The following is a 25,939-nucleotide window of genomic DNA, read 5'->3' on the forward strand; positions in this document are numbered from 1 at the left end:
TGAGCAAGCGAACCTTCATCTGTATTTACAGCCGCTCCCCATCGTTCACATTACCGCCTGAGCTCCACCACCTGTCAGGTCAGTGGCAGCATTAGATTCTCATAGGAGCACACACCCTACTTTGAACTGCGCATTCGAGGGATCTAGGTTGTGCGCTCCTTATGAGAATCTAGTGCCTGATGATCTGAGGTGGAGCTGAGAATATGATGCTAGCGCTGGGGAGCAGCTGCAAATACAGATTATCGTTAGCAGAGGGGTTTGACTGCACAGAGACCGTAATCAATTGCTTGCAGACTCATATCAAAACCCTATCAGTGAGTGGCAAGTGAAAACAAGCTCAGGGCCCCCGCTGATTCCTGCATTATGGTGAGTTGTATAATTATTTCATTATATATTACAGTGTAATAATAATAGAAATAAAGTGCACAATAAATGTAATGCACTTGAATCATCCCGAAACCGTTTCCCCACCCCCGTCCATGGAAAAATTGTCTTCCATGAAACCAGTCCCTGGTGCCAAAAAGCTTGCGGATGGCTGCTGTAGGGCTTGTGGGGTAAAGATTCTTTTCACAGTTTAAAAAGGTGGATGTAGTAAGGTTGTATCACTTACAGAGAACCTTACAGCAATAACAAGCCAAAAGCAAAGATATGAACGGAATCCTCAGTTCCTCACTTCCACTTATGTGTGTTCTGCATCATAATTTATTTATCCAGTGTTTATTAGGCACCTACAATAAGTTACAAGTTGTATTAGGTACTAGAGATACAAAGCTTGTCTTACATTTCACTTCAGCTAACATTTAGCATAGTGCCAGGTTTTAGCACGTGCCAATTTCACTTTCTTCTCGTAACATCTATTTGAAGTAAGTGGTATCATCCATATTTTGTAGTGGAGATCACAGACTCAGGAATGGACATTATCTGAGATTTTATAACTAACAGTGGCTGACCAGATCTTGACTTCCAAATTCTCTTCTTTATACATCCAGACTGGGTGTTTTTTATTTGCCCCTCCAGATCCACTCCTCATCCTTCCTTGACTTTCTCTGTGCCCCAGAGGAGGTTGACCTAGTCTAAGGACTGCCTCACTTGGGCTCCTTTTTTGGTTTCTCATTGGATTTAGCCAGTGTGAGGCATTGGTGGATATTGGAGATCCAGAGAAGAGAGAAGCTGGGTATTTATTCTTCCAGTTGCCTTTTGACAGCTCTCTCCCTGCTCCTTCTTTCAGAAGGCTGGCAGTGGCTTCCTGAGGACTTTCCCATCCCTGTTAGTTCCTTTAACCCTACCCACACCTTTGTAAATGAGCCCTTCAGTTATCTCTTTGAAACTGCTTTGTTTTTTTGCCGGGACCCTGACTGATACAGCTTTTCAAACATGAGCTACTATTTTGTATGGATTTGAGTTTTCTAACTGTTTTTATCCTGTGTTTATAAGTTGAGCATTTAAAATCTGCAACACATTTTCATGTCAAACAATATTGTAATTGTTTATTAGGTGCTTCACCTGGAATGGTCAACTTCCATAATTTTTACGAAGAATTAAAAAATAGCGTGCTGCCAAATTAGATGTATTTTATGATGCATCCGTACGAAGTTATCAGCACTTCTACTACATCTTTGGTCCATAAAGCTTTGACACGTCGTAGAAATACCTTTGTTGTGGGCTATTCCTATTTCTTAATTCCGTATTCCTCAAGAGGTACAAAAAAGTTAGAATCAAAGAGATCTTGACTTTAAAGAGGTATAAACACTGTGGGCTAGAGAAGGTTAGGTAAGCAGGTTCAGGTCTTTGTCCTTCATACCAGTCTCAGGTGCTAGTCTTCAATTTAAGTACATAAAAAGGTCAGGAGGTGGGGCTCCTTTGCCAGCGATAAAAACTAATTTTTCAACCAGTTTCTTCAGGGGGATGAAAGTGTGTAGCAGCAATTGGCAGAGAGTCTTCGTTACTTGTTGGAGTTGTGCTAGACTGGGAAAGAGGGGGAAAGAGAGCCATTTCTCATATTTTAATTAGCAGGTGATTGGAATTTCTTGTGACATTGGTGTTAAGAGAATTGCCTCCTGTATGATATTAGATACTTGGTTGAAAATACATAATATGGGGTCTACTTGTATTTTACTCTCCTTTTCTGTTTCACTAAGCTCTTCTAGCATCTGCAATTACAGATCTATACTTTTATTTAGAGGGGAAAGGTATCCCCACTAAGCCAACAGCCATAACATCATGGAGGCCAACCTCAGTTATCTTTTTCCCCACTGCTTTTCTTCATGTTATCGATGTGTTGTACTTCGACAAATCCTTGTGATAGTAAATCAGTTTAAAGAATATCCAAAGTTGGGGATTATTAGGAGTTGTATATATTTCAAATTACATCATTAAGTACATTTACTGCCTCTCATCTTCTGTTCCTGCTCTGAAATGATGTAAACTACTCTAAGTTTTTAATACATAATTTATTTTGCCTTTGATCCAGTAGACCTCATATTTGTCTTTGTAAACTTGGTGTGAACTAATTGGACGTTTTAAAAAGTAGAGCATGTATATGCCTAGGAGGCATGACAGTGAAATAACAAGATTTTTTCTTGTGCTTATGAAATAGTATCATCACTTCAGTGACATTGTGTCATTTTAAGAAATACTCATTTGGTATTTATTCACAGTGTCTATGTTCCTCACTTCATCTTGGCTGTGTGTGGTATTAAAGAAATCACAATACTCAAGTTCTACATTTAAAACCTTATTAAAACATTGAAGTAATCAGGGCAGAAAAACAAGTGAACACTGTAAAAATTTCTTAGTTATAAAATGTGAGTACAGTTTAGTTAGGAGGAGAGAAGAGGGAGTGGCATTTCATACGGGGGAATGGCTTGAATAAGGCATGGAATTGAGGGATAGTTAAGACCAGCCCTAGATGATATGTAAAATATAATTGTCTTTTGTTTTCTGAGACAATTTTTGAGATACTGATAGTGACTGGAGTTGTTTCATGAAGGCAGCTGCAGACAGATGATGGTACTGAGGCCGAGATATTAGAAGACCTGAATTTGACCCTGAACCCTGTTATTTCCTAACTGTGCAACATTTACCCTCTCTGCACTTCAGTTTTCTCATCTATCAAATCAGGATAATACCCATTCCATAGGGCAATGAAGTTTAAATCAAAAGTGCTTTAAAAGCACTTTAAAACTCTACTGTGTAGTGGTATTATTATATACAACATATTTTCCCTTCTTTTTCCAACCAGCAACCCAGCTCTTTGTTTTAGAACTCAAATAATATTTTTGTCTTAATGGTGTGTGCATTTATGAGGCCGAACATAACAGTAGTACTTACAGATTGATACAGTTGATAGTTTAAAAAGTTGAGTTCAAAAAGAATAGTACTATATTAAATGATGCAAATAATAGATTTTTATTCTTCATTGGAGAATAAAATCAGCTTTTTCTAAAAATAAGTAAAGTTTCTAAATCATTGAAAGTTTTTTTTTTTTATAATTTCACACATTTTTGTCATCTGTTCAAATTGGCAGAATTTCTGTAGTGCTTTTTTGTTTTTTTGGTGGTTAAGGGTAGTCTCAGAAATCCAAGTTAGTTTACTAGTTTCTAAGTGTTTATGCAAATAAGCAGTTTGATTAAAAACTCTTCGTGGGTGAACCACATAATCTTAATTTCATATACCACTAGAATAATTAGGTTTAGTTCTTTACTTAATACTCTTGAGTCTCTGATTTCCTATCTGCAAAGTTAGAGTAAACTTTATGTATATGGCTAAAACTTGTATATTGTAAATCACTGAGAGGAGGGGAAGGAGGGACGAATATGTCCACACTTCAGGGTGGTGGGGTGAAATATTGACTATATCTTTTGAATCTGCTGTTATGCAGGGCCTCTTATCTTGTAGGTGGCTTGCAAGATGGCTTCCTTTCTTTTTAAGATGAATTCTGTAATAGCCTATAGTTTGTCATAATGTCTGAAAGACTCCCTCTAAATCTGGTGAAAATGGACTCAGCTGTTTTCAAGAGTTGTAGTAACAGAGATAAATTTAATATATATAAGTTTATAACTATTGGTTTTGTGATATATATTTCTTCTCCAGACATATCGCATTGAGTACAGAGACCCATGTCTATCTTGTTTATGGTGGTAACCTCCTGAGGTTTAGCACATGCTAGGCTTAGACTTTAACTTTGAAATTAAGCCAAAGTCCCCTTGATTGAGGCATTCCCAATACTGTTGAGTCACATGCTTTTAGACACCTTTCATGGATTTTTTCTACAGATAGTCATTAATTTATGTGGGTTTTTTTTAATGTCTCTCATATCTCTATACATAGGTTTTTAAGTACTACCTCACTATAGCCCCATAGGCTGAAAATGACTATAAACTGAGGTTGTTTTTTTTTTTTTTTAATGGCACTTTTATTTTCAGTACCTAAACTAATGAAAAGCAAGGAGCCTTGTTTTTGGAGGCCAAGCCTGTAGAATTCTGTTTTTAAGTGAAAGTGTTTAGCAGACTGTCTTTAGAATTAGTGGTTCTTGACCAGCGTGTGCAACTAAATTACTGAGGAACATTTTCAAAATATACAAGTTCTGGACCACATCCTCAATTTGATTGGGTAGCTCTAGAGTGGAATACGTTTTTTGTTGTCATTGGTGGGGTTCAATTAGCTGGTTTTTTTTTTTTTTTGCGGTACGCGGGCCTCTCACTGTTGTGGCCTCTCCCATTGCGGAGCACAGGCTCCGGATGCGCAGGCTTAGCAGCCATGGCTCACTGGGCCCAGCTGCTCCACGGCATGTGGGATCTTCCCGGACCCGGGCATGAAACCGCGTCCCCTGCATCGGCAGGCGGACTCTCAACCACTGCACCACCAGGGAAGCCCTTAGCTGGGTTTTTTTTTTAAACTATACGCAATAGATGCTCATGATACAATTGTAAACTATGCAGAAAGCAGAAAGTGAATACTAAAGATTATTCTCCCCAAGGTAGCCATTGTTAATGGTTTAACATTTTTCCAGAAATTGTGTACGTACATGTAAACCTCTGTGGGTGCGTTTTTTTCCACAAATGGGTTCATACTATACATACTATTTTGCAGTTATTATTGTTCACTCAGTATTATGTAGCGAGATCTTTTCCCTATCATTACATGTAAATTGTGGTTGGTTCCTTTATTTTTACCAGTTCCCTGTGGGACACAAGTTATTTCCAGGTTTTGTGTGGGGCTTGTTTGCCTTGTTTTGTTTTGTTTGCTTGTATCAGCTAGGCTGCAGTGAGTTTCCCTGCACAGTATTTCTTTGCACACTTGTGTCATATTTTTTGAAGGATAAATTTTACATGTAGGATTGCTGGTCAAAGCAATTTTGAAGTTTAATAGATAGTGCCAAATTGGTTCCCCAGAGTTGTGCTGATTTGCGGTCCTCCCAACAATATGTGAGGTGCTTCTTTCAATACATGTCCACCAACCCTTTCAACCTTTGTCAGTCTGATGTGTACAAAGATGGTGTATCTAGTGTTTGAATTTTCATTTCTTTAGTGTTGTTGAACACTGTTTCCTATCTTCCTAATTTTTGTAATTCTTTTTCTCCAAACTTCCTCCTTATATCCTTGCTCATTTTACTGCTAGGTTATACATCTTTTTCTTACTTATGTGTAAAAGCTGTTTGTATACTAAGGAAATTTGTTCATTGTTATACATGTTTTACTAATTTATCACATCATCCTACTCTGTAGTATTTTTTACCATATAAAAATATTAAATTTTTTAGTATTCACATTTGTTTCTTTTCCTTTGATGCCTATTTGTTTATTTGCAGAATGTTTTAGGAAGTCTTCCTAAGTGGGATGACAGTATGTTCTAGTTTGCCCCTGTTATCCTAGTTTAAATATTAATAGCACCTCCATTCACTCTTACTAGGTTCTTTTTTGGATAATGAATTATATGGGTATCAAATTTCTAAAAGTGTGTTTTGAAAAATTCTCCAGCTGATATTCATTAAATACCACTGGTTTAATTTTTAAATGATAAATTCTTAGGACAGAATCCCCAAGATAGATTCCCTCTACAGTTCTGTTCATTGATACATATATTGAACCCTGGAGTACAGAAAGCATTTTGAGATGCAAGAGAAAATAATAACTATAAAGAAGAAAATATGCAGAATTTTTAGTTCATTTACCATCACACTCTATATTTCCCTCAGAATTAAGGGACTATGCTGCAGATGATGGGAAAATATAAACTGATAGACGTGAGTAAAGTTTGCCTGAGTGAAATTGTGTGGATATCACCTCAGGGAGCTTTTTTTTTTCTTTGACCTTTAATCGTGGTATAACAATCACCGAGAAAAATGCATTAATCATGAATCTGTGGGTCAGTGATTTATCACAAAGTGAACATACCTTTGTAACCACTATACATGTGCTTTTTCCTTTGTGCCTCTCCTCAAAAGGTAGCTACAGTACTGACTTATAACATCATAGATTAGCTCTGTCTGTTTTTGTTTTGTTTTGTTTTGTTTTGTTTGCGGTACGTGGACCTCTTACTGTTGTGGCCTCTCCCGTTGTGGAGCACAGGCTCCGGACGCCCAGGCTCAGTGACCATGGCTCATGGGCCCAGCTGCTCCGCGGCATGTGGGATCTTCCCGGACTGGGGCACGAACCTGCATCCCCTGCATCGGCAGGCGGACTCTCAACCACTGCGCCACCAGGGAAGCCCAGCTCTGTCTGGTTTTGAACTTTATTTAAATGGAATTATACAGTACACATCCTTTTATGAGAGATTCATTCTTGTTTTATGAGTAGCAGTATTTTGTTCATTTTCATTGCTTTCTGGTATACCAGAATATACCAGAATGTGGAATGAATATACCACAACTTGTTTATCCATTCTACCATTGATGGAAATATGGGTTGTGTCCAGTGTTTGGGCTTATTATAACTAGTGTTGCTGTGAATATTGTTATGTAGATGTTTTGGTGCATGTGTGCATTCATTTCTCGTGCATTTATATCTAGGAGTATAAATTGGGTAATAGAGTATCCATGTGTCCAAATTTGGTAGATACTGTTAAACAGTTTTTCAAAGTAGTTTTCCAAACTCCTACCAGCAGTCAACATCTTTGCTAATATTTGGAAATGTCAGTTGGAATTTTAGCCATTTTGCTGGGTGTGTAGTGGTCTCTCAGTGTGGCTTTAATGTGTACAACAAATGATGTTGAGCACTTTTTCATATTCTTTTGTGAAGTGCCTGTTATGTCCCTCACCCATTTTTCTATTATATTGTCTGCTTTGTCTTGTTGACGTCTAAGTATTCTTCCCATATTCTGGATACTGGTCCTTTATTAGTTTTATGTGGCAAATGTCTTCTCCCACTCCCTTAATACTGTCTCTTCATTTTATTGTAGTCCAATTTAACAATCTTTCATTTTATGGTAAGTACTTTAGTATGTTTTGTTTAAGAAATCTTTTTGTTGAAATATTCTCTTCTGTCAACTCCTAGAAGCGTTATGATTTTACTTTTCACATTTAGATCTATGAACCATGAATTGATTTTTATGCAGGGGGTTAGCTATAGGTTAAGTTCCTTTTCTCTTCTCAGATGGTAACCAGTAAAACAGTACTATGTTGTTTTTGTTTTGTTTTTGACAAGGCCATTCTTTATGCTCAGCAGTGTCACTTTTGGCAATAAGTCAAGTATCCATGTGTATATGTGGGACTTTTTTCCTGGACTGTGTTCTGTTCCACTGGTCTTTGTATCCATCTTTGTGATGTACCACACTGTCTTCCTAATTACTGTAACTTTATAATGAGTCATTATATCTGGCAGTGTAAGAGCATCCCCTGCCCCCCCCACACTTTGTTCTTCACAATTGTGTAAGCTCTACTTAGCCATTTGTATTTGCATGTCCATTTTATTGCCAATTTTTTTTAAACTCCTAAAGGCAGTGGGAATCATTGAGGTTTGAGTGTGATAAAAATCATAAGTTTTGTACAAGATTTTTTTTTTTTTTTTTTTTTTTTTTGTGGTACGCGGGCCTCTCACTGCTGTGGCTTCTCCCGTTGCGGAGCACAGGCTCCGAACGCGCAGGCTCAGCGGCCATGGCCCACGGGCGCAGCCACTCCGCAGCATGTGGGATCTTCCTGGACCGGGGCACGAACCCGCGTCCCCTGCATCGGCAGGCGGACTCTCAACCACTGCCCCACCAGGAAAGCCCTGTACAAGATATTAAGAATAAGGTCAGCTCAAATCTAGACTCTTAAGATTAAGTAATATCCGTGTTATATCAGCATTGGTTTTATATTCTCTTGTAGACTACTCAATAAACTGGCCTTATTTAAAAAACATCAAAACCAAAAACTAAGGATTAAAGAACATACTTGTTTGAAGTTTCATAGAGAGTTTGTAAGTTTATTAAGAAACATGCAATTAAATAATCTTGGTGTTTTTGTTTTGTTTTTCAGAACATCTGTGATAAGTCTACCATAAATTGAAGTCCTTCAAGAATTCTCTGAAGGAACCAAATAGGATTTTCTTACATCATGACTTAATCTGAATGCACGAACAAGAAACAGGTTTTATCTCTAAATATAATGAAGGGCTGTGTGTAAACACAGACCCTGACTCAATTCTAATGAGCATTTTAGACATGAGTTTACATCGGCAAATGGGTTCAGATCGAGATCTTCAGTCTTCTGCTTCATCTGTGAGCTTGCCTTCGGTCAAAAAGGCACCCAAAAAAAGAAGAATTTCAATAGGCTCTCTGTTTCGGAGGAAAAAGGATAACAAACGTAAATCAAGGGAGCTAAATGGCGGGGTGGATGGAATTGCGAGTATTGAAAGTATACATTCCGAAATGTGTACTGATAAGAACTCCATTTTCTCTACAAATACCTCCTCTGACAATGGATTAACTTCTATCAGCAAACAAGTTGGAGACTTTATAGAGTGCCCCTTGTGCCTTTTACGGCATTCTAAAGACAGATTTCCTGAGATAATGACTTGTCATCATAGATCTTGTGTGGATTGCTTACGACAATACCTAAGGATAGAAATTTCTGAAAGTAGGGTTAATATCAGTTGCCCAGAATGTACTGAACGGTTTAATCCCCACGATATTCGCTTGATATTAAGTGATGATGTCTTGATGGAAAAATATGAAGAATTTATGCTTAGACGGTGGCTCGTTGCAGATCCTGATTGTAGGTGGTGTCCAGCTCCAGACTGTGGGTAAGAAGATTTTGTTTGATTTTTCTTGAGTTAATTTTTTTCTCTGTGGATAAAATAAGAATTTGCTGACTGTTACTCAAAAGAAAAATCTTAACATGCCAGGTAATTCATTCATTCAGTAGACAAAAATATGTTGAGTATGTACCATGTGTCAGGGACAATGTTAGATATTAAAGGCAGGAATCTTGTCTTACTCATTTTTATATTGTCTTTGCATCATATATTCACTTAAGACTGTTTTCAGAAGAAAAGGATAAGATGGTAGAGTGCAGAATCTAGTCCTATTTATTTTCCCCATCCATTTGGAGAATTTTTATTTTGTTATAATATATGAAATGAGCAGACATTTTGTTTGTTTGCTTTTGGTGGGGGAGTCACTCGTTTAAACTTAAATGACCCTTTTGAAAGGCACCTTAACGCGTGCCACAGTATGATGTGTTCATGAGTTGATGTGTGCTTGAGACACAAGATCTAGAGATTATGTAATACTTCATTTGCCTCAAGCTTTTGAATTACAAATTCCATTTTCCCAATATTTAAAGTAAAATAATTTTGCTTGTATATTTGGTTATTATGTTAACAGCAGCTCCTGTTAATAGGGTATTTACCATGTATGGTTGTCAGAACTAGAAAAAAATAGTCATATGCTTTTCACGAATAAGGAAAGCCATAAACCCTGGATGAGTTTAGCATACCATTAGTAAGCCAGAGATTATAAATAAGAATTTGGGAAAACCCAGAACTTCCAAGATTATCTGGGTATAATCAGAGACAAGGCTGAAATGTGAGTTTGATTTATCAAATGACAATTTCAGGACTCTGATCAAATCCATTATTAAAAACTTATTGAGCAGCAAATTTTCAGATTGTATTTAGTCTACCAATTCCATAATTTTAAGTGAGAAAGGTAATAGTATGTTTCTAGCCTGTGCAAATTCCACCAGTTTTCCCAGGTATCACTAGCACTTGACTGTCCACCAGGGATTTCTGTGAAACATAAAGCATTAAAAATATTAGATTATCTAATTATTTAACATTTTATGAATTCATTAGTTGTGTGAAGGACTCGGAGGTACTGTTTAGTATCACATTTGTATTATGATCTCCTATACTGCAGGATGCTTGTACTGTAACATAAATAACAAAATAATATATTAAAGATACTATCTAAACTGGGCCAAGGTTGGCTGTGCTTCCAGGTGTATGGTAGAAGCAAACTCTGGACCTGTGAAGGATTAAATTCTCAAGAAAAAGATGGGGAGAAAATAGGGATAATGAACAGTGCCTTTAAATAATTTGAGCTAGAGAAGAAGAGCTTAGGTACGATTGTATCACTCTTGATCCCGTGGACCCCTGCAGAATATTTTCACTAATGCAGGTGTGTACATTCATTAGAGTAGATTTCAAGTTGATTACAAATTTTAGGTTTAAAAAAAAAAAGCCTTTTGCAAGTCATTATAGCAAATACCCTATAGCAGGAGTTCAAACAGAAGTATTTTACATTTCATCTGGACAAAGTGTGATTTTCTAACTGTCTTTCATGGAACCCCAGGATAAGAGGTGTTTCACAAGTTCCTTTAAGCATTTAATAGCTTTAAAAGAAAATGTGTGAAAATGATGGAACAAATTAAAAGGAGGCTTTCGTGTCAGAACCTGTGACCAGGAGAGATTGAGAGAGTAAATTCAGGAGCACAGGCTTTCTGGTCACTAAATAGGTATGTTCTCCTGTGCTGGGTTGATGGATCATGTCATCATAGTGGATAATATCAACACTATCAAGCTAATAGAACACAATAGATAGGGCTGACGTAGATTCTCACTTGTCTAAGAACTTGATTTGGGTACTTCCCTGGTGGCGCAGTGGTTAAGAATCTGCCTGCCAACGCAGGCAACACGGGTTCAATCCCTGGCCCAGGGAGATCCCACAGGCTGCAGAGCAACTAAGCCCGTGCGCCACAACTACTGAGCCTGCGCTCTAGAGCCCGCGTGCCACAGCTGCTGAAGCCTGCGCACCTAGAGCCTGTGCTCTGCAACAAAGAGAAGCCACCGAGATGAGAAGCCCGTGCACTGCGACGAAGAGTAGCCCCGGCTCGCCACAACTAGAGAAAGCCCGTGCGCAGCAACGAAGACCCAATGCAGCCAAAAATAAATAAATAAAATAAATAAATTTATTTAAAAAAAAAAAAGAACTTGATTTGGGGGGAAGAATGCCAAACCAACTGGGAAAGGATTGATTATTCACCATATAGAATTGTGAAAATTAGCTATTTAAGGGGAAAAAATTAGATTGTCACCACATATAATAAATTAAAACAAAATCAAAACAGATTACAGAGGTAAGTTATATAAATAAAAGGACAAAATTAAACTAAAAGAAAATATAGATTGATTAGATCACTTACTGCTATATTATTTAGTAAAATTGAACACACATCCTGTAACTTAGAAGATCCACTCCTAGTTAAATGCCTCAGAGAAACTCTTTACTTGTGTGCCAGGAGACATCTAGTTAAGAGACATGTTTAAGAATGTTCATAATAGCAAAGAAACAAACAAAAAAGTTCATTAACAGTACAATGGATAAATGCATTTAGTCTCATGGTTACCTCTTGTGAGGAAGAAGAAGGGATGTGAACTTCAAAGGGGCAATCAAGGAACTTCTAAAGCCACAGATAAACAAGGTAACCATAGGTTCTGGTTTGCCCAAGATAGTTCCAATTCATGCTTATTGTACTGGTGTAAATTTTAATAGCATTACCTTTCTTTTTCAGGTGTTCCAGTCAGGTTGTGAATTATATGATCACCCTACTGATACTATTCTTAACTTGTGTGGTAGATTCAGGGGGTATTCATTTTATTATTCTTTATAAATCCTTTGGTGTATATGACATTTCTCAGTAAATTTAAATTTTTTTCATAATCTCATACTCTTAGGTATTTTGCACATTTTCTTATTGAGACATCATTGTTAAAAAATAATATGGCTTAGGTATTCTAAGTATTTTGGAGAGGAAGACATGAATGTTAACTCAAGTATAAAATAATCTTAAAATAATAGAAACACCTACTTTAATAGATTCCTTTATTATGAAAACCACTTGATTGTTACATAAGTTTAACAGAGAATTAGTCTTGATTAATTTGGCTATAAATTAATTTTTGGTTTTGGTGGTTGTTAGTAGTCTTACGCACAAAGGACAAAGAAAACATGTCACAGAGATTAATCACTTTGTGTATTTTCATTTGTATTCAATTTATGCTGGCTCACTAGATTAGTAAGAGCATGTTTTATATAATTGATTGTGTTATAGGTTTTATGGTTGTGTTATGTGGAAAAGATCACCTGTGACAAAATTTATACATATGCTTTGAAAACATAGAATACTGCATAAGACCTCATTACAAATTACAATTGTACTTAGCATGAGCGTGGACAGACCTGATTTTGAATCTCTATCCTATCATGTTTTAAGGATTGAGAAGGTTTTTAATGTTATTGGTAGCATAATTCCTAGCACACAGTAAGCTTTTTATAGTTCTTATTTATCACTCCTCATCTCCATTTCTGAAGTTTTGTTTTTATTTTTTTTAATCAGACAGTTCTTCAAATATTTACTGCACCCGTGTGCCAGGTACTGGGAATTTTTAATAACTAACAAAAGATGAAAATCTCTGCCCTCTTGGAACTTATTCTTTGGATTCACAGAGAGAAATTTCTTATTTAAACTCCATTTATTACTGAAATCTGGCACAGAGGATACTGGTAAATATCTGACTGTTTGACAGTTATTCATAGCAATGCATAGCCAGTAGTACGTACTAGGACCACAGGCATGCGTGTAGTATTTTAATCCCTTTCATTGTACAACACACTTGAAAGACTTTTTTCCAGAAATGCTAAATGTGAAATTATGTTTTCCTCTTGCTTTTGATACTTACCAAAATGACCATTTTCTGTATCTGACACCAGTTTTACTTAAACATGTAGTTTAACACACTGAGAAATATTGCCCTTAGCTCAGAGTAGAAAGAAAACCTGACCTGGTTTCTATTTGAGACCTCTGAGGGTTTCTGACCTATAGTCTTTCCTCTCTTCTGAGGGCCAGGGCAGATTAAGCTTGTTTAAAGGACAGCATGTATTTCTGAAAACCCCTCTTGCGAAGGGGTCTAGGAGGCCAAACCTGTGTGCTGTGATTTAACCGGGGTGAAGTTATCTGGACTGCTTCTAGAACATGCCAGTCTATACAGGTTCAGAGAAAAATCTGGCCATGGCTGAGGAAAAGAATTACAGTGAGGGACATGTAGGAGGGGAAGCATAAGACCTGCCTTGGATAAAAATATCTATTACCTCTGCCTAGGAGGCTTAGTTTGTACATTGTCTAGGCAGACAGCAAAAAACTGGCATCTTGGTTTCTGTCATCACTTGTTTCAATTGGCTAAGACTACCCTTCTACTAGCACACATTATCCATGTCATCTCATGTGAGTGCTTTTGACTTTACTGGGGAGATTTGAATATGCAGGAACATTTATTATACTAGAATATAGTTAATGATTTAATGTCTGTGAGCCCCTCAAGAGTAAAAATAAAAAGTATTTTTTTCTTTATAACCACAGGTTAACCACATGCTCAATAAAGAGTTATTGAATGAACAAATCTGAATATATGCCATTAATGTAAATCATATGTCTTACGAACAGTTAATAAACCATTTTTAAGCAGTGTGCTCAACTATAATCAGGTTTGTTAAGCTTTGATCTGATTTACTGACATTTAAATGGCTCTAAATAATAACTTACTCTGGTGGAAGATACTGTTCATAATGGACACTGTTCATAATGGAGTGGCACCATAGGCTTAGGAACTAAGGAACATGTATTTTTAGAATTTTATTCTATCTATGTGACTCTCATTCCCATCCTCCAAAGAAGAGTTTTAGCCATAACTTGCCCGTCTTTTGACATGCTGGAAATGCTTTTGTAGGCTAACCTTTTAGAACAGAGAACAGGTCCAACTTTGATTTTCTCCCGAGGAAACAAGTACATGTGTCTGAGAAAACAAGAACTGAGTTGATACATAAGACATAGGAGACATATCAGCTTTCTTTTACTAATTAGCTAAAGAAGTTAGCTTTAGATATGCATCCCAAATGGCCTAACACTCCACCCTGAAATTAGACAGACTTCTGCAAATAATCTGGGCGGTTCTCTACAACCGTAGACCTCCCCTCCCCTACAGCATGTACTGGAAAGCAGAACAGAAAGCATCCTCTCTAGGAAAGCAGATCCTGAAAGGGGGAACCAGGAGATGAGCCTCACTTTGTCTAGACCGTCTCTCAAATATATTAATTAAGTCACTCCTTTTCCACGGAATAATAGTAACTTCTTGCTAATGGAATCATGAGCCTGTTGATTTGAATATAAAACTTGACTTTTCCTCTTAACTGGATCAAGTAATTTTGGTATTTCTGATTATATTTTCTTTGTTCTTTAAAGGTTGTGTTAAAGCTTTGTGCTTTTGGGGGAAAAGTTATCTTGGACTCCTGGATAATCTTTCTTTTCTTTTTTCTCATTTTTTAATTAAAAATTTTATTGAAACTATTATATCTTTCTTAGGATTCCATTTCATGTTTGGTATAGTTTGTTCTTCTTACTTGTTCCTTCATGAGGAATTTGCTCTAGGCAGAGTATACGACCCTAGTTGGTATTCCTACCTCCTCAATGCTAATTTGTGGAACTCTAGTACTGTGAAACACTCCCAAGAAATAACATGTCATGGTCAAATATATCTGGAAAATAATGTTTACTATATATGTACATTATTGGTATGTTAAAAATTATTTTAGCAAATCCTATAGTAAAAAAACAAACAAAAAAGTACTTTAATTTTGCTTAGCATGTCCCTAACTTGACCATTGAGTTCTTTCTTAGTATGTTTCACCTATTAACAATCCAACAAATAGAAAATATTTCTGGAAAAACTGCCTGTTTCAGTCCTTTTCCGTCTTTCCCACTTTCTTCCTATCCCTCCACTGCTGCTAAGTAGGAATGTTTAAACATTTCAAGTAACTAGAGATCTTCAGCTGAAAAATAGAGACAGAAAGTAAGACCTGAGTTAAATAAGGGAATAGAAGGAAATGGAACTATCTTCTGAACCAAGATTTGTGTACTGTTTAAGCCAGAGATGTTTACTTAGTTAACTAGTATTATTCAGTTATTTCTGTGACCTTCTGCTGAGCCTGTTATTTTCTCAAATAATACCTAATGCATTAGAGCATTGAAATTTTTCTTTAAAGCAAATATTTTGTATTTAATTTAGTTTTACCATTTGCTTCCATTATAATTTGAGAGCTGTTCTCCAGTGGAAAATAAGTTTGGCTCCCACACAATGAAAATCATCTTCAAGAGTCCTGACATTCTGTTTTCAAAATATGTGAATGCTAGGTACATTTAATTGCTCGATATATAATAGAATGTGCTTAACACAGTTACTAAGATTGAATGTGTATGAAAACGGAACACTTACATAGTAAACTCTCAATAATTGTTAGCATAAGAAAAAGGTTCTAGACAAAATACCCTAACTTTTATAGTTATCAAAATTCACAGTCATGAAAATATTTGGTTAGTATTGTTAAAGATAATCCTGTTTTTCTTTGGAATTTGCTTAGATTGAATGACTTAAATGTTTAGCTCTGGGGTAGGACATCTTAGCTTTTCTATTTAAAAAAATACTGCAGGGCTTCCCTGGTGGCGCAGTGGTTGAGAGTCCGCCTGCCAATGCAGGGGACACGGGTTCGTGCCGTGGTCCGGGAAGATCCCACATGCCGCAGAGCGGCTGGGCCCGTGAGCCATGGCTGCTGAGCCTGCGCGTACGGAGCCTGTGCGTCCAGAGCCTGAGCTCCGCAACGGAAGAGGCCACAACAGTGAGAGGCCCACGTACCGCAAAAAAAAAAAAAAAAAAAAAAAAAATACTGCAGAGTAGCATAAAACAAGTTTGATGTACTTTATCTCTAACATTTTGAATACATATGATGTGCTGTAAACTAATTCTCTTTTCCTTTCCCCCACCTCTCTCTCCTCTTTCTCTCTCCTCTCTTTCTCTCCCTCCCTCCCTACACACACACACACACACACACACACACACACACACTGTTTTATTTAAACAACATAACTTTTTGTTATTACTAATTTTTAAAAAATTTATTTTTGGCTGCGTTGGGTCTTCGTTGCTGCATGCGGGCTTTCTCTAGTTGTGGCGAGCAGGGGCTACTCTTCGTTGTGGTGCGCAGGCTTCTCGTTGTGGTGGCTTTTCTTGTTGCAGAGCACAGTCTCTAGGCACGTGGGCTTCAGTAGTTGTGGCTCACGGGCTCTAGAGTGCAGGCTCAGTAGTTGTGGCGCACGGGCTTAGTTGCTCTGCATCATGTAGGATCTTCCTGGACCAGGGCTTGAACCCGTGTCCCCTGCATTGGCAGGCCGATTCTTAACCACTGTGCCACCAGGGAAGCCCTATTATGTCCTAATTTTTGAGATACATCAAAATCTACATTTTCAGAAAAGCCAAGTGGCCAGATGTTTAATCAGTATTCATCCAAGGTCAAAGTCAAATATCACCAGTGATGAACTTTTGAGATACAGGAATAAATATAAAATTTTATTTTAAGAATTAATTTTTAAAAATTAGCCATCATATTAAATGTTTGACATCATGATGCGGGAATGGTAATTAACTAATTAGCTAACATGTCAGCTATTAGTTTGCTCCTGGTAATTACACTGCATATTTTAAAAATTCTAAATAGATATCTATAAGCAGTCATTTTCAACAAGCTTAAGTCTCTAGACTCAAAAGTTTAAGTAATTTTTATCTTAAAGCAGTTTATAAAGCTCTTTGGAAATCTGATTATTGAAAAGAAAATATGAGTCCTCAGTTTTTTTGCCATAACCCTTCATGTTTTTATGGATATTTTGCCAGATTTTGGAACTTGTGAAATTTTGAAATGGCAAAATTGACATTCTGCTTTTAATTCTTCTTGTCAAGATGTGAAGAATTCCCTAAAAGGTCTTTTTCTTGAAAGGCTGTCTCTAGATAGCCTAAATCACTAACTAGAAATTAAGTCAGTTCTTAAAAGTTTTGCTTAGTGATATACTAGTACACTGAACAGCCTCTACAAAGGTTAGAATTACGATATAGCCCAATTTCTGCTAATCTACCTCATATATTTTTATAAATATTTGTTTTCCCAGAAAGAATATTTTCTTCCTAGATTTATCTAGTTAAAGCAATCTCGATGTTCATATTTACTGTAAATCTGTTTCCCTATTTAATTATTTGAAAGTTCTTAAGCTTGTGTCTAAATTTGGCTTTCACAATCATCACTAAGAATTACTGCATTTTATTCTTGCAGCACGGTGTACATTTATACTTCAGTTGTCCACGGTGTACATTTATACTTCAGTAAGATTTCACCATATAAAGCAGTAAGCTTTTTACTTACATTATTTATATAGATGTAGAAATGATAATCAAGCATAAATGCAGAGGTACTAGAAATGTCATTGAAGCAGTCATTTGCTTATTTGGCCTTCTAAAGGTCAAGGCCAAAGCTGAAGCTGTTTTTGGCTGAATACTGAGGCTAAGCCAAACTTTAGTGAATCCCTATTTTATGTTTGGGAAAACTTAGTTGTAGGGAGATTGCGTAGCTTACATAAAATTATACAGGTAATAAGTGGTAGGAGTGGAGTTTGGTAGTCTAAACTTTTCTTCTGCTTTTATAAATTGTGACTGACTTAAAAAAATAGTTGGTCATAACATAGTCCCCTACACACACACGGGTTTCCCCATTCTGTCTCTCGCCTTTCCTCCTTTTTTCAAGAAAAAGTAGGGTAGAGAAGAGGTTTAGAAGAGAATGCCATTTCCTTTTCACTGAAATTACTACTATTATAAAGACTGCTTTACATTATAACTTGGGAGAAAATAAAGAGTCTTTCAAGAATTGTTTTCTTTTTATTGAGACTCCAATGAATAAGCCGTCAGGGAAATGGAACTTTCCTAGATTACCCTGTGTTGGTTTAAATTGCCTTTAATTCAGTCGGGTTTGAACACATTTATGATAGACAATGGTAGTTGGAAAATGGCCTATCAAAAATAAATTGGGGGCTTCCCTGGTGGCGCGGTGGTTGGGAGTCCGCCTGCCGGTGCAGGCGACACGGGTTCGTGCCCCGGTCCGGGAGGATCCCACATGCCGCGGAGCGGCTGGGCCCGTGAGCCATGGCCACTGGGCCTGCGTGTCCGGAGCCTGTGCTCCGCAACGGGAGAGGCCGCAGCAGTGAGAGGCCCGCGTACCGCAAAAATAAATAAATAAATTGGAATTTCATATGTAAAATTTAAGTTTAAAGGGTGAGATACTAAGGAAGCAAGAGGTCCAAAATTGGAGGAACTTCCTTACTCCTAACATTTTGCATAATTTAATAGATTATCTTGTAATTGAATAAAAATCTCTGTTACAACTATTATTTAAATTTTATTCCAGTAAGAAGAGGAACCCTGAAAAACTCCCCTAAATTTCTAGGCAAAATGTTTGATATTTACAAAAGCCTCTTATGCATAGATGACTTGTTTGTTTCTCTTTCAAACACTAGGCTTTTTCAATTGAAAGTTTTATTGAGATGATTGTAGATTTATGTGTAGTTGTAAGAAATAATACAGAGATATTCTTTATATCCTTCAAACAGTTTTCCTCCGTGGTACCATTTTGCAAGGCTATAAAGCAATATCACAACTAGGATATCGATATTGATACAATCTACCTATCTTATTCAGACTTCCCGAGTTTTACTTGTATTTATCTTTGTGTGTATATTTAGTTATATACCATTTTATCACCTGTAGGTTTGTGTATCCATATCCACCACCATAGTCAAGGTACTGAGCAATTCCATCACAACAAATATCCCTCATATTGCTCTTTTTAAATACATCCACCTCACTCCTGCCTGCTCCTTGACCCCACCCCATTCCTAACTGCTGGCCACCACTGATCTGTTTTCCATTTCTAAAATTTTGTCATTTCAAAAATGTTATGTAAATAGAATCATAGGGCTTCCCTGGTGGTGCAGTGGTTGAGAGTCCGCCTGCCGGTGCAGGGGACACGGGTTCGTGCCCCGGTCTGGGAGGATCCCACATGCCGCGGAGCGGCTGGGCCCATGAGCCATGGCCGCTGAGCCTGTGCGTCCGGAGCCTGTGCTCCGCAACGGGAGAGGCCACAGCAGTGAGAGGCCCGCGTACTGCAAAAAAAAAAAAAAGAATCATAAAGTATGTAACTTTTTGAGACTGACTTTTTTCACTCAGCGTAATACCCCAGAGATTCATCCAAGTTGTTAAGTGTATCAGTAGTTCCTTTTTGTTGTTGAGTAGTATCCCATGGTATATATGCATCACAATTTGTTTAACCATTCACCTGTTGAAGAAGGACATCTGGGCTGTTTCCAGTTTTGGGGCTATTACAAATAAAGCTGCTGTAAACATTTGTATACAGGCTTTTGTGTAAACTTAAGTTTTCATTTCTCTGGGATAAATGTCTAAGAGTGCCCAGAATTTATTTTAAGTCAGAAATTCTTAAAGTGCCAAAAATATTAACTCAGAAAATAGATATTAGTCACAAATCTGCTGTTCTCAGGTTTTTTTTCTGAAGCAAAATAACAAATTTCCTGATGGAGAAATTAGAGTTTGTGTACCTTTTATTAGGAGATTGGCACCAAAGACAACTTCTGCCATGCATCTTAAAAACAAAAATATGAGAATTTATGCATAAACACAAGATACAAAATGTATGAATTGGCCTCATTTGCCATTAACTGATAGGTATAGCTGATCCATAGTCATTATAATTTTAAATAGGTAATTTTTTTATCTTTCTGATTTTATCATTAACAAGTAGTTGTAAAAATTAGAAATAATGTAAGTATATAAAGAAAAAACCCTAATACCAGGGAAACTACTGTTATGACTTTTGGTATATTTCTTTTTAGTCTTTTCTATGTGCATATAATACTAACTTAATAGAATTTTTATAAAATTAGGACTAGGCTATATATACAGTTTGGTGTCCTAGTTGAAAGTTAAAAGTTGAAAATTAAACTTTAATAATTTTTTTAGGCATTTATATATCTTCATTTGTGAACTGTTTATTTTTTCCCCATTTTTATATTGATGAGATAGATAGTTTTAGGGTTTATGACTGTTAGCTCGTGCATAAGTAGAAAACTTTTTCTGAAATAGCATTTAAATTGGGTAGTATTTTTACTTAATGAGTATCTCTTATTTTACATCACATTTTAAATCTTTTTTCTTGTTCTGTAAAGGTATGCTGTGATAGCATTTGGATGTGCTAGCTGTCCAAAATTAACTTGTGGGCGAGAAGGCTGTGGAACAGAGTTTTGCTACCACTGTAAACAGATTTGGCACCCCAATCAGACCTGTGATGCTGCTCGACAGGAGAGAGCCCAGAGTTTACGTCTGAGAACTATACGTTCTTCGTCCATTAGTTATAGTCAAGAGTCTGGAGCAGCAGGTATTTACATCTAACTTCTTCTAGTAAATATTTGACACATATAGAACACCAGTTATTTTAATTTAAAAATGTAATATTCAGTCCTTGTATCCTTTCAATTTTCTAAAGTGTTTTACGCGTTAGCATTTCTGTCCCAGAAGCACTCATTCTTTCTGTAGAAGAAAGTGGTATTGAGTTGGAAAGATTTTATTGTCCAAAAAAAAAGGAAGAAAGGAAGTGTCAGTGATGATTTATATAACTGATAGCTGAAGATGGTCTGAAACTGATGTTTATAAAGGTGTTTTATGCAAAGCTTAGCAACTATTTTAAAAAATATATTAATTTTGAATATATTACCCTTAGAGATTATTTCTTATTGTATAACTATCACCCAGTTACAGATTTAAAACAGTATTTATTTTTGGAATCCTTTTCATTTACATGTTTTGTGAAATACAATTTTTATTTACAGATATTACCAATTCCAGGATCAGGGATTCAGAATCATACCTTGGTGAGGAGTACACTAAGAACTTTGTGTCTTTGGCATTTAAAAATTACTTGGAGATCTGTACATGAGCAAACATATACATCTCATAAATCTTAAAAAATTTTTAAAAAGTCTGACCATCTTAATGTTCTTTGAATAAAAATTCAAAAAAACTAATATTTCATAGAATTTTCACTGTTTATTGGAACTTCAGTCATTTTTAGAAAAATATTAACTTTTTTCATTGATTATAAAAGGAAAAAACTTGGAAAATACAGAAATTTATCAAGAAAATAATTTATATTCCTACTAGCAGTGTATTAAAATAGTCATGTACTTTATGCTACTTTAATATTTAAAGTTGAATTTAAAATTAAATAAACTTTAAATTCAACACTTAATATTTTATACAATGGACATGGATTTTCTTGCTTGTTCACTGGTTGACTTGTTTTATTTCCTTTCCTAAAGATTTGGGGTAGAACTCCAAAGGTATTAATAATAATCTGTAGGTATTGGTTCAGAAGCAATTCAGAGAGGACCTGAGTATACCTAAACTGTCCTCTGTAGAGTCAGCTATAGCTATTAAGTGGTCCCCTTGGAAATGATATCCCTCTTCTCTAAGTGGGGATGGATATTTATTGCTTACAGGACACACAGACATATAGAGTATGGAATCATCGTCTGGATTCAAATTCCAGCTTCTTCACTTATTCTCTGTGTGACCCTGAGGAAGTTACTTGCCTCATCTAAAAGATAAAGATACTAATAATACTTAAATCCATAAGGTTGAAACATTTCCTAGCTCATAGTAAGTGCTTTGGCTATATGAGATAGGGAAACTTAGAGAAACCACAGTCCTCTGCTAGAGATTTGCATATATCTGAACCATCATTAAAGAAAAAAAAAAAAAGAAATGACTAAGAGATGACTTTTGTTATTAATTTTAAAGTAAACATCATGATTTACTCACATTCCAGAGAATGTTGGTCTTCCTTATAGTCATCGTGGGGGATTTTATGTTTATTTAGCAGTGCTGTCCTGGAATGCCTTACTGGTCATAACCCTTATACGTTCACTTAAAATTATCCCTTTAATGTGAGTTTGATTTCTGGGGATAACCAAAAGTTCCGTTGCAGCTAAGTTTAACACCTAGAGTAACATACCAAGTTGAATCACTGGTTTGGTGTGGATCCAAAGTAAGATGTGCTTATATGATCATGAGTGTGACTTTTTATATATATGAAGTAGCTTTGAAAGTAATTATGAAAGAAAAACTTCCAAATGATTTGAGTTAAATAGTAGCATTGTTGGAATAGCCTCCCTCCCAAGGTGATTATTTTAAAGAATAAACTTCATTTGGAATTTTTCCATGTTGATTTAAAAATCTTATCTCATTGTTCTGAAAATATAAGGTACATGCATTTTCACCTACAGTGTTCCAAAAATAAAAGCTCTCAGAACAAAAGTTTAGTGGTAGTTTCCTTGATGTAATCTATAAAAAAATTAAAACTTTGAACTTGGCTTTTCACTGACTTGTGGAAAGACAAGAGGAAAGTAAACTACCATCTGAAATAGTTTTATTAATTCCTGTTGTTCTGGGTATCGTGGTGTTTTTTGGTCTCTCGTTATCATGATACATTAAAAAATAGTCTGCACTTTTAATAATAATTGCTTGGTATAATAATAATAATTGGTTGGCTATTTCTTTCTAATCAGTTACCTGAAGTTAAATAAGTATGCTTAATTATATGGTACATTAAATAATTTCTATTATGATTATATTTGTCTTTAAACTCTGACAGTATGCATCTACATGAGAGGGAGTTAACACACTTTGAGTTACTGCATTTTAAATGAAACACATATTTTTCATTTTTGTTACCATGTTTCTCCCCCTTTATAAAAATATATTTAATTGGCTCAGCTCCCCACCTACCCCTATCCCCTATTACTACCACCCCTAAAGATATTCACTGTTAACATTTTGTTTTAAGTCTTTATAGGCAATGTTGCAGGGGCAGGGGAGTTTTAAAACAATTTTTGAGAACATAATATTTGGTAACCCAGTGTTTTTTTCTTAATATGACAATGGCACATATTTTAACAACAAATAGAAATATAGTAATTTAAAAAGACAAAAGCTTTGCCAAACACTTTAAATAGAAATGGAAAACATTTTTTTTTTTTTTTTTGTATAAAGGAGCTGTGGATTAATTGATGCTTGGGGAGTGGGGCATCATTTGACCATCTAATCATTAAAACAGTTTTATTTAGGATTTTTGCATTTGGAGACTATTTTGAGAGAAATACATTATCTAATATGCACAGTAAAAATTTTTTTTCCAGTTTGTTGTTCCAGAAACGAGACAAAGCAGACAAAACAGCTTTTTGTAGACAAACAAGTATGCAGAGAGTGAAAGCATGCAAGTACAAATATATAAAAGAGACACATATCATTAGATTGCTTATGGTGTTAATTCTCTAACATGTAATCTTAGCATATTAAAAGGCCTTTTTGTGTTTTTAGAACCATGAAAATGAATGGGAATATCACCTGTCAGTTTGTTCTGAAGATTGCATATGTCAGAGCCAAAGCCTGAGTCTTTTTACTCTCACCAGTAATTGGGATATTTACTATTTGAGAATACTCTGAAATGAGGAAGTTTATCAATTAATATGCCACTTAAGCAGAGTATTAGCATTTCTTTAATGTACTAGCTATTATATTAGCTATAAAAGCCAGCTTTTTTTCATTCATGCCCAGTGTTAAAAACATTTTCATGCAGACTTTGTGTTCTTTGGATCATTTAAATCATGACTTATGGATTTTTAAATTTTTATATTCTAGTAATTATGTGTTTTGGTCTGGCTGCATAGAGTTGTCAGTTTGCTCAAAATTGTTTGAATCGTTAAAACAGTAATTGTGAGCATCGACCAGTTCTTAAGTTAAAAAACAGCTTTGGCCCTAAATGAAGCGCTAAGGAAACCTGAATTCACTGATAAAGCACAGGTAAAATTTGACCATAAAACTTGTAGAAAGGAAAATAGAATATAGCTTAATGCTTATCATGTAAGAAATTGAAACAAATACTTGAATTCAGTGGCTTGCACTATACATATCTTTTCTTAACTGTCTTATGTGAAACTGTCTTATGAAAATACGGGTGATTACTAGTAACAGTAAATAATTACTGGTTGCTATTTAAATAGATGCCAAAGTTCAAAATAGTTGCATAATTTGAGATAACTCTTATTCTGTGTCAGTGATTCCTAAAGTTATGTACCACTTGATTGTAACTTGGCATCTTTGTGCATTGTAACCATATTACTATACACGAAGCATACCACAGCATTTGAATAAATGAATAAAATGGACGAAGTTAACTAATTAAAAACAGTCATGAGCATAACCACCAAATGGTTGCTTTAATTCTGAAACTATTTTCCATTAAGTGTTTATAACCATACAACCCTTACTTAACCTCTTACCTCCTCCCTTTTATCTGAGTTCTGATTCTTTGCGAGGCCCATCTATCTATTGTATGAATTAAAATACGAGAAAAAGGCTGCTTTTCTACAGATACCTGTATTATTTTTACAGTGCCTATAGTTGATGTTACCTAGAAGAGAGGAGTAAACTCATAGTGCTATTTTTATGTAGTGCTTCAGGTTACTATCAAATTGTCACTTGCTGTTAGTATTCATTCACTAAAGGAATAGTATACAGAATATCTACATTTAATTTAAGTGGAGATGGTTAGAAAAGTCCTAGAACTTGAAGTGCTGCTCATTGAAGACAGCTATGGGGTGGGGACAAAGACAAACTTTATATAGTTCCCGGTTTGCCTAGAGCTGCCCTTGGTTCTCATTTCTCTTTTTATTATTTTGTTATTCTTTATTCTCATTGTTCTGCTACTGTTGGAAAAATGTTTACAGTTTGAAAATTTAATGTAAAATATGTTCCTTTCCTTGGAAGGGAAAAAAAAGTGCTTTATATACTAAAATTAGCAGGCTAAAGCTGTCGGTTAACAAACCATACATGTTAAGATATTTTGGCAGTGCTATAATTACCTACTAGAAATTGTTATTTTTAGACCAGTCTTGTATACTAAACGTCTATTTTCTTAATAGCTGATGATATAAAACCATGTCCACGGTGTGCTGCTTATATAATAAAGATGAATGATGGGAGCTGTAATCACATGACATGTGCTGTCTGTGGTTGTGAGTTTTGTTGGTTGTGTATGAAAGAAATCTCGGATTTACATTATCTAAGGTAAGCTTATAGAAGGGGCTATTTATGTCTAAATATAATTTTATATTGTAAGACAAAAGGACTTTTTTTGGAAACAGCATTATCCTTAGTATTCTTAAGCTTGGAATTTATATGATACTTGAAGAGATCTATTTTATTCTAGCTACATAAATTTAATAGGAATCCAATTATTGTGCCAGTCATTTGAGATTAATAGCTAGTCAAAAATAGGAAATGGAAATTTCTTCTTTTTTTTTGTTTGGCTTTGTCTTGTTTGTTTGTTTTTGGGCTGCACCACGCAGCTTGTGGAATCTTAGTTCCCCGACCAGGAATTGAACCTGGGCCTGACAGTGAAAGCACCAAGTCCTAACCACTGGACTGACAGGGAATTCCCGGCTTTGTTTTTTGTTAAACTAGAA

At 35.8% G+C, this 25,939-nt stretch overlaps 1 protein-coding gene across 6 annotated transcripts in view; it reads left to right on the plus strand.

Annotated features, from left to right (window-relative positions):
- The window catches only part of RNF19A (ring finger protein 19A, RBR E3 ubiquitin protein ligase), a 58,049-nt gene that overhangs the window by 17,395 nt on the left and 14,715 nt on the right, over window positions 1-25,939 (plus strand). For 3 of the 6 annotated variants that reach the window (XM_089898858.1, XM_022584692.3, XM_022584691.3), the window contains 4 exons: window positions 8,456-9,221; window positions 20,585-20,793; window positions 21,245-21,286; window positions 25,397-25,541. In XM_089898858.1, coding sequence (XP_089754984.1) covers window positions 8,548-9,221; window positions 20,585-20,793; window positions 21,245-21,286; window positions 25,397-25,541 — 1,070 coding nt within the window. In that variant the 5' untranslated portion in view covers window positions 8,456-8,547. Of the gene's footprint in view, window positions 1-5; window positions 8,231-8,455; window positions 9,222-16,473; window positions 19,536-20,584; window positions 20,794-21,244; window positions 21,287-25,396; window positions 25,542-25,939 lie in introns of those variants that run through there. The other 3 variants (XM_089898860.1, XM_089898861.1, XM_022584693.3) reach the window with 3 other exon arrangements.

Source organism: Delphinapterus leucas, chromosome 17, assembly GCF_059928025.1.
Source record: "Delphinapterus leucas isolate spDelLeu-1000000601 "Yukka" chromosome 17, BTC_Dleu_Yukka2, whole genome shotgun sequence".
In the NCBI taxonomy this organism is placed as follows: domain Eukaryota; kingdom Metazoa; phylum Chordata; class Mammalia; order Artiodactyla; family Monodontidae; genus Delphinapterus; species Delphinapterus leucas.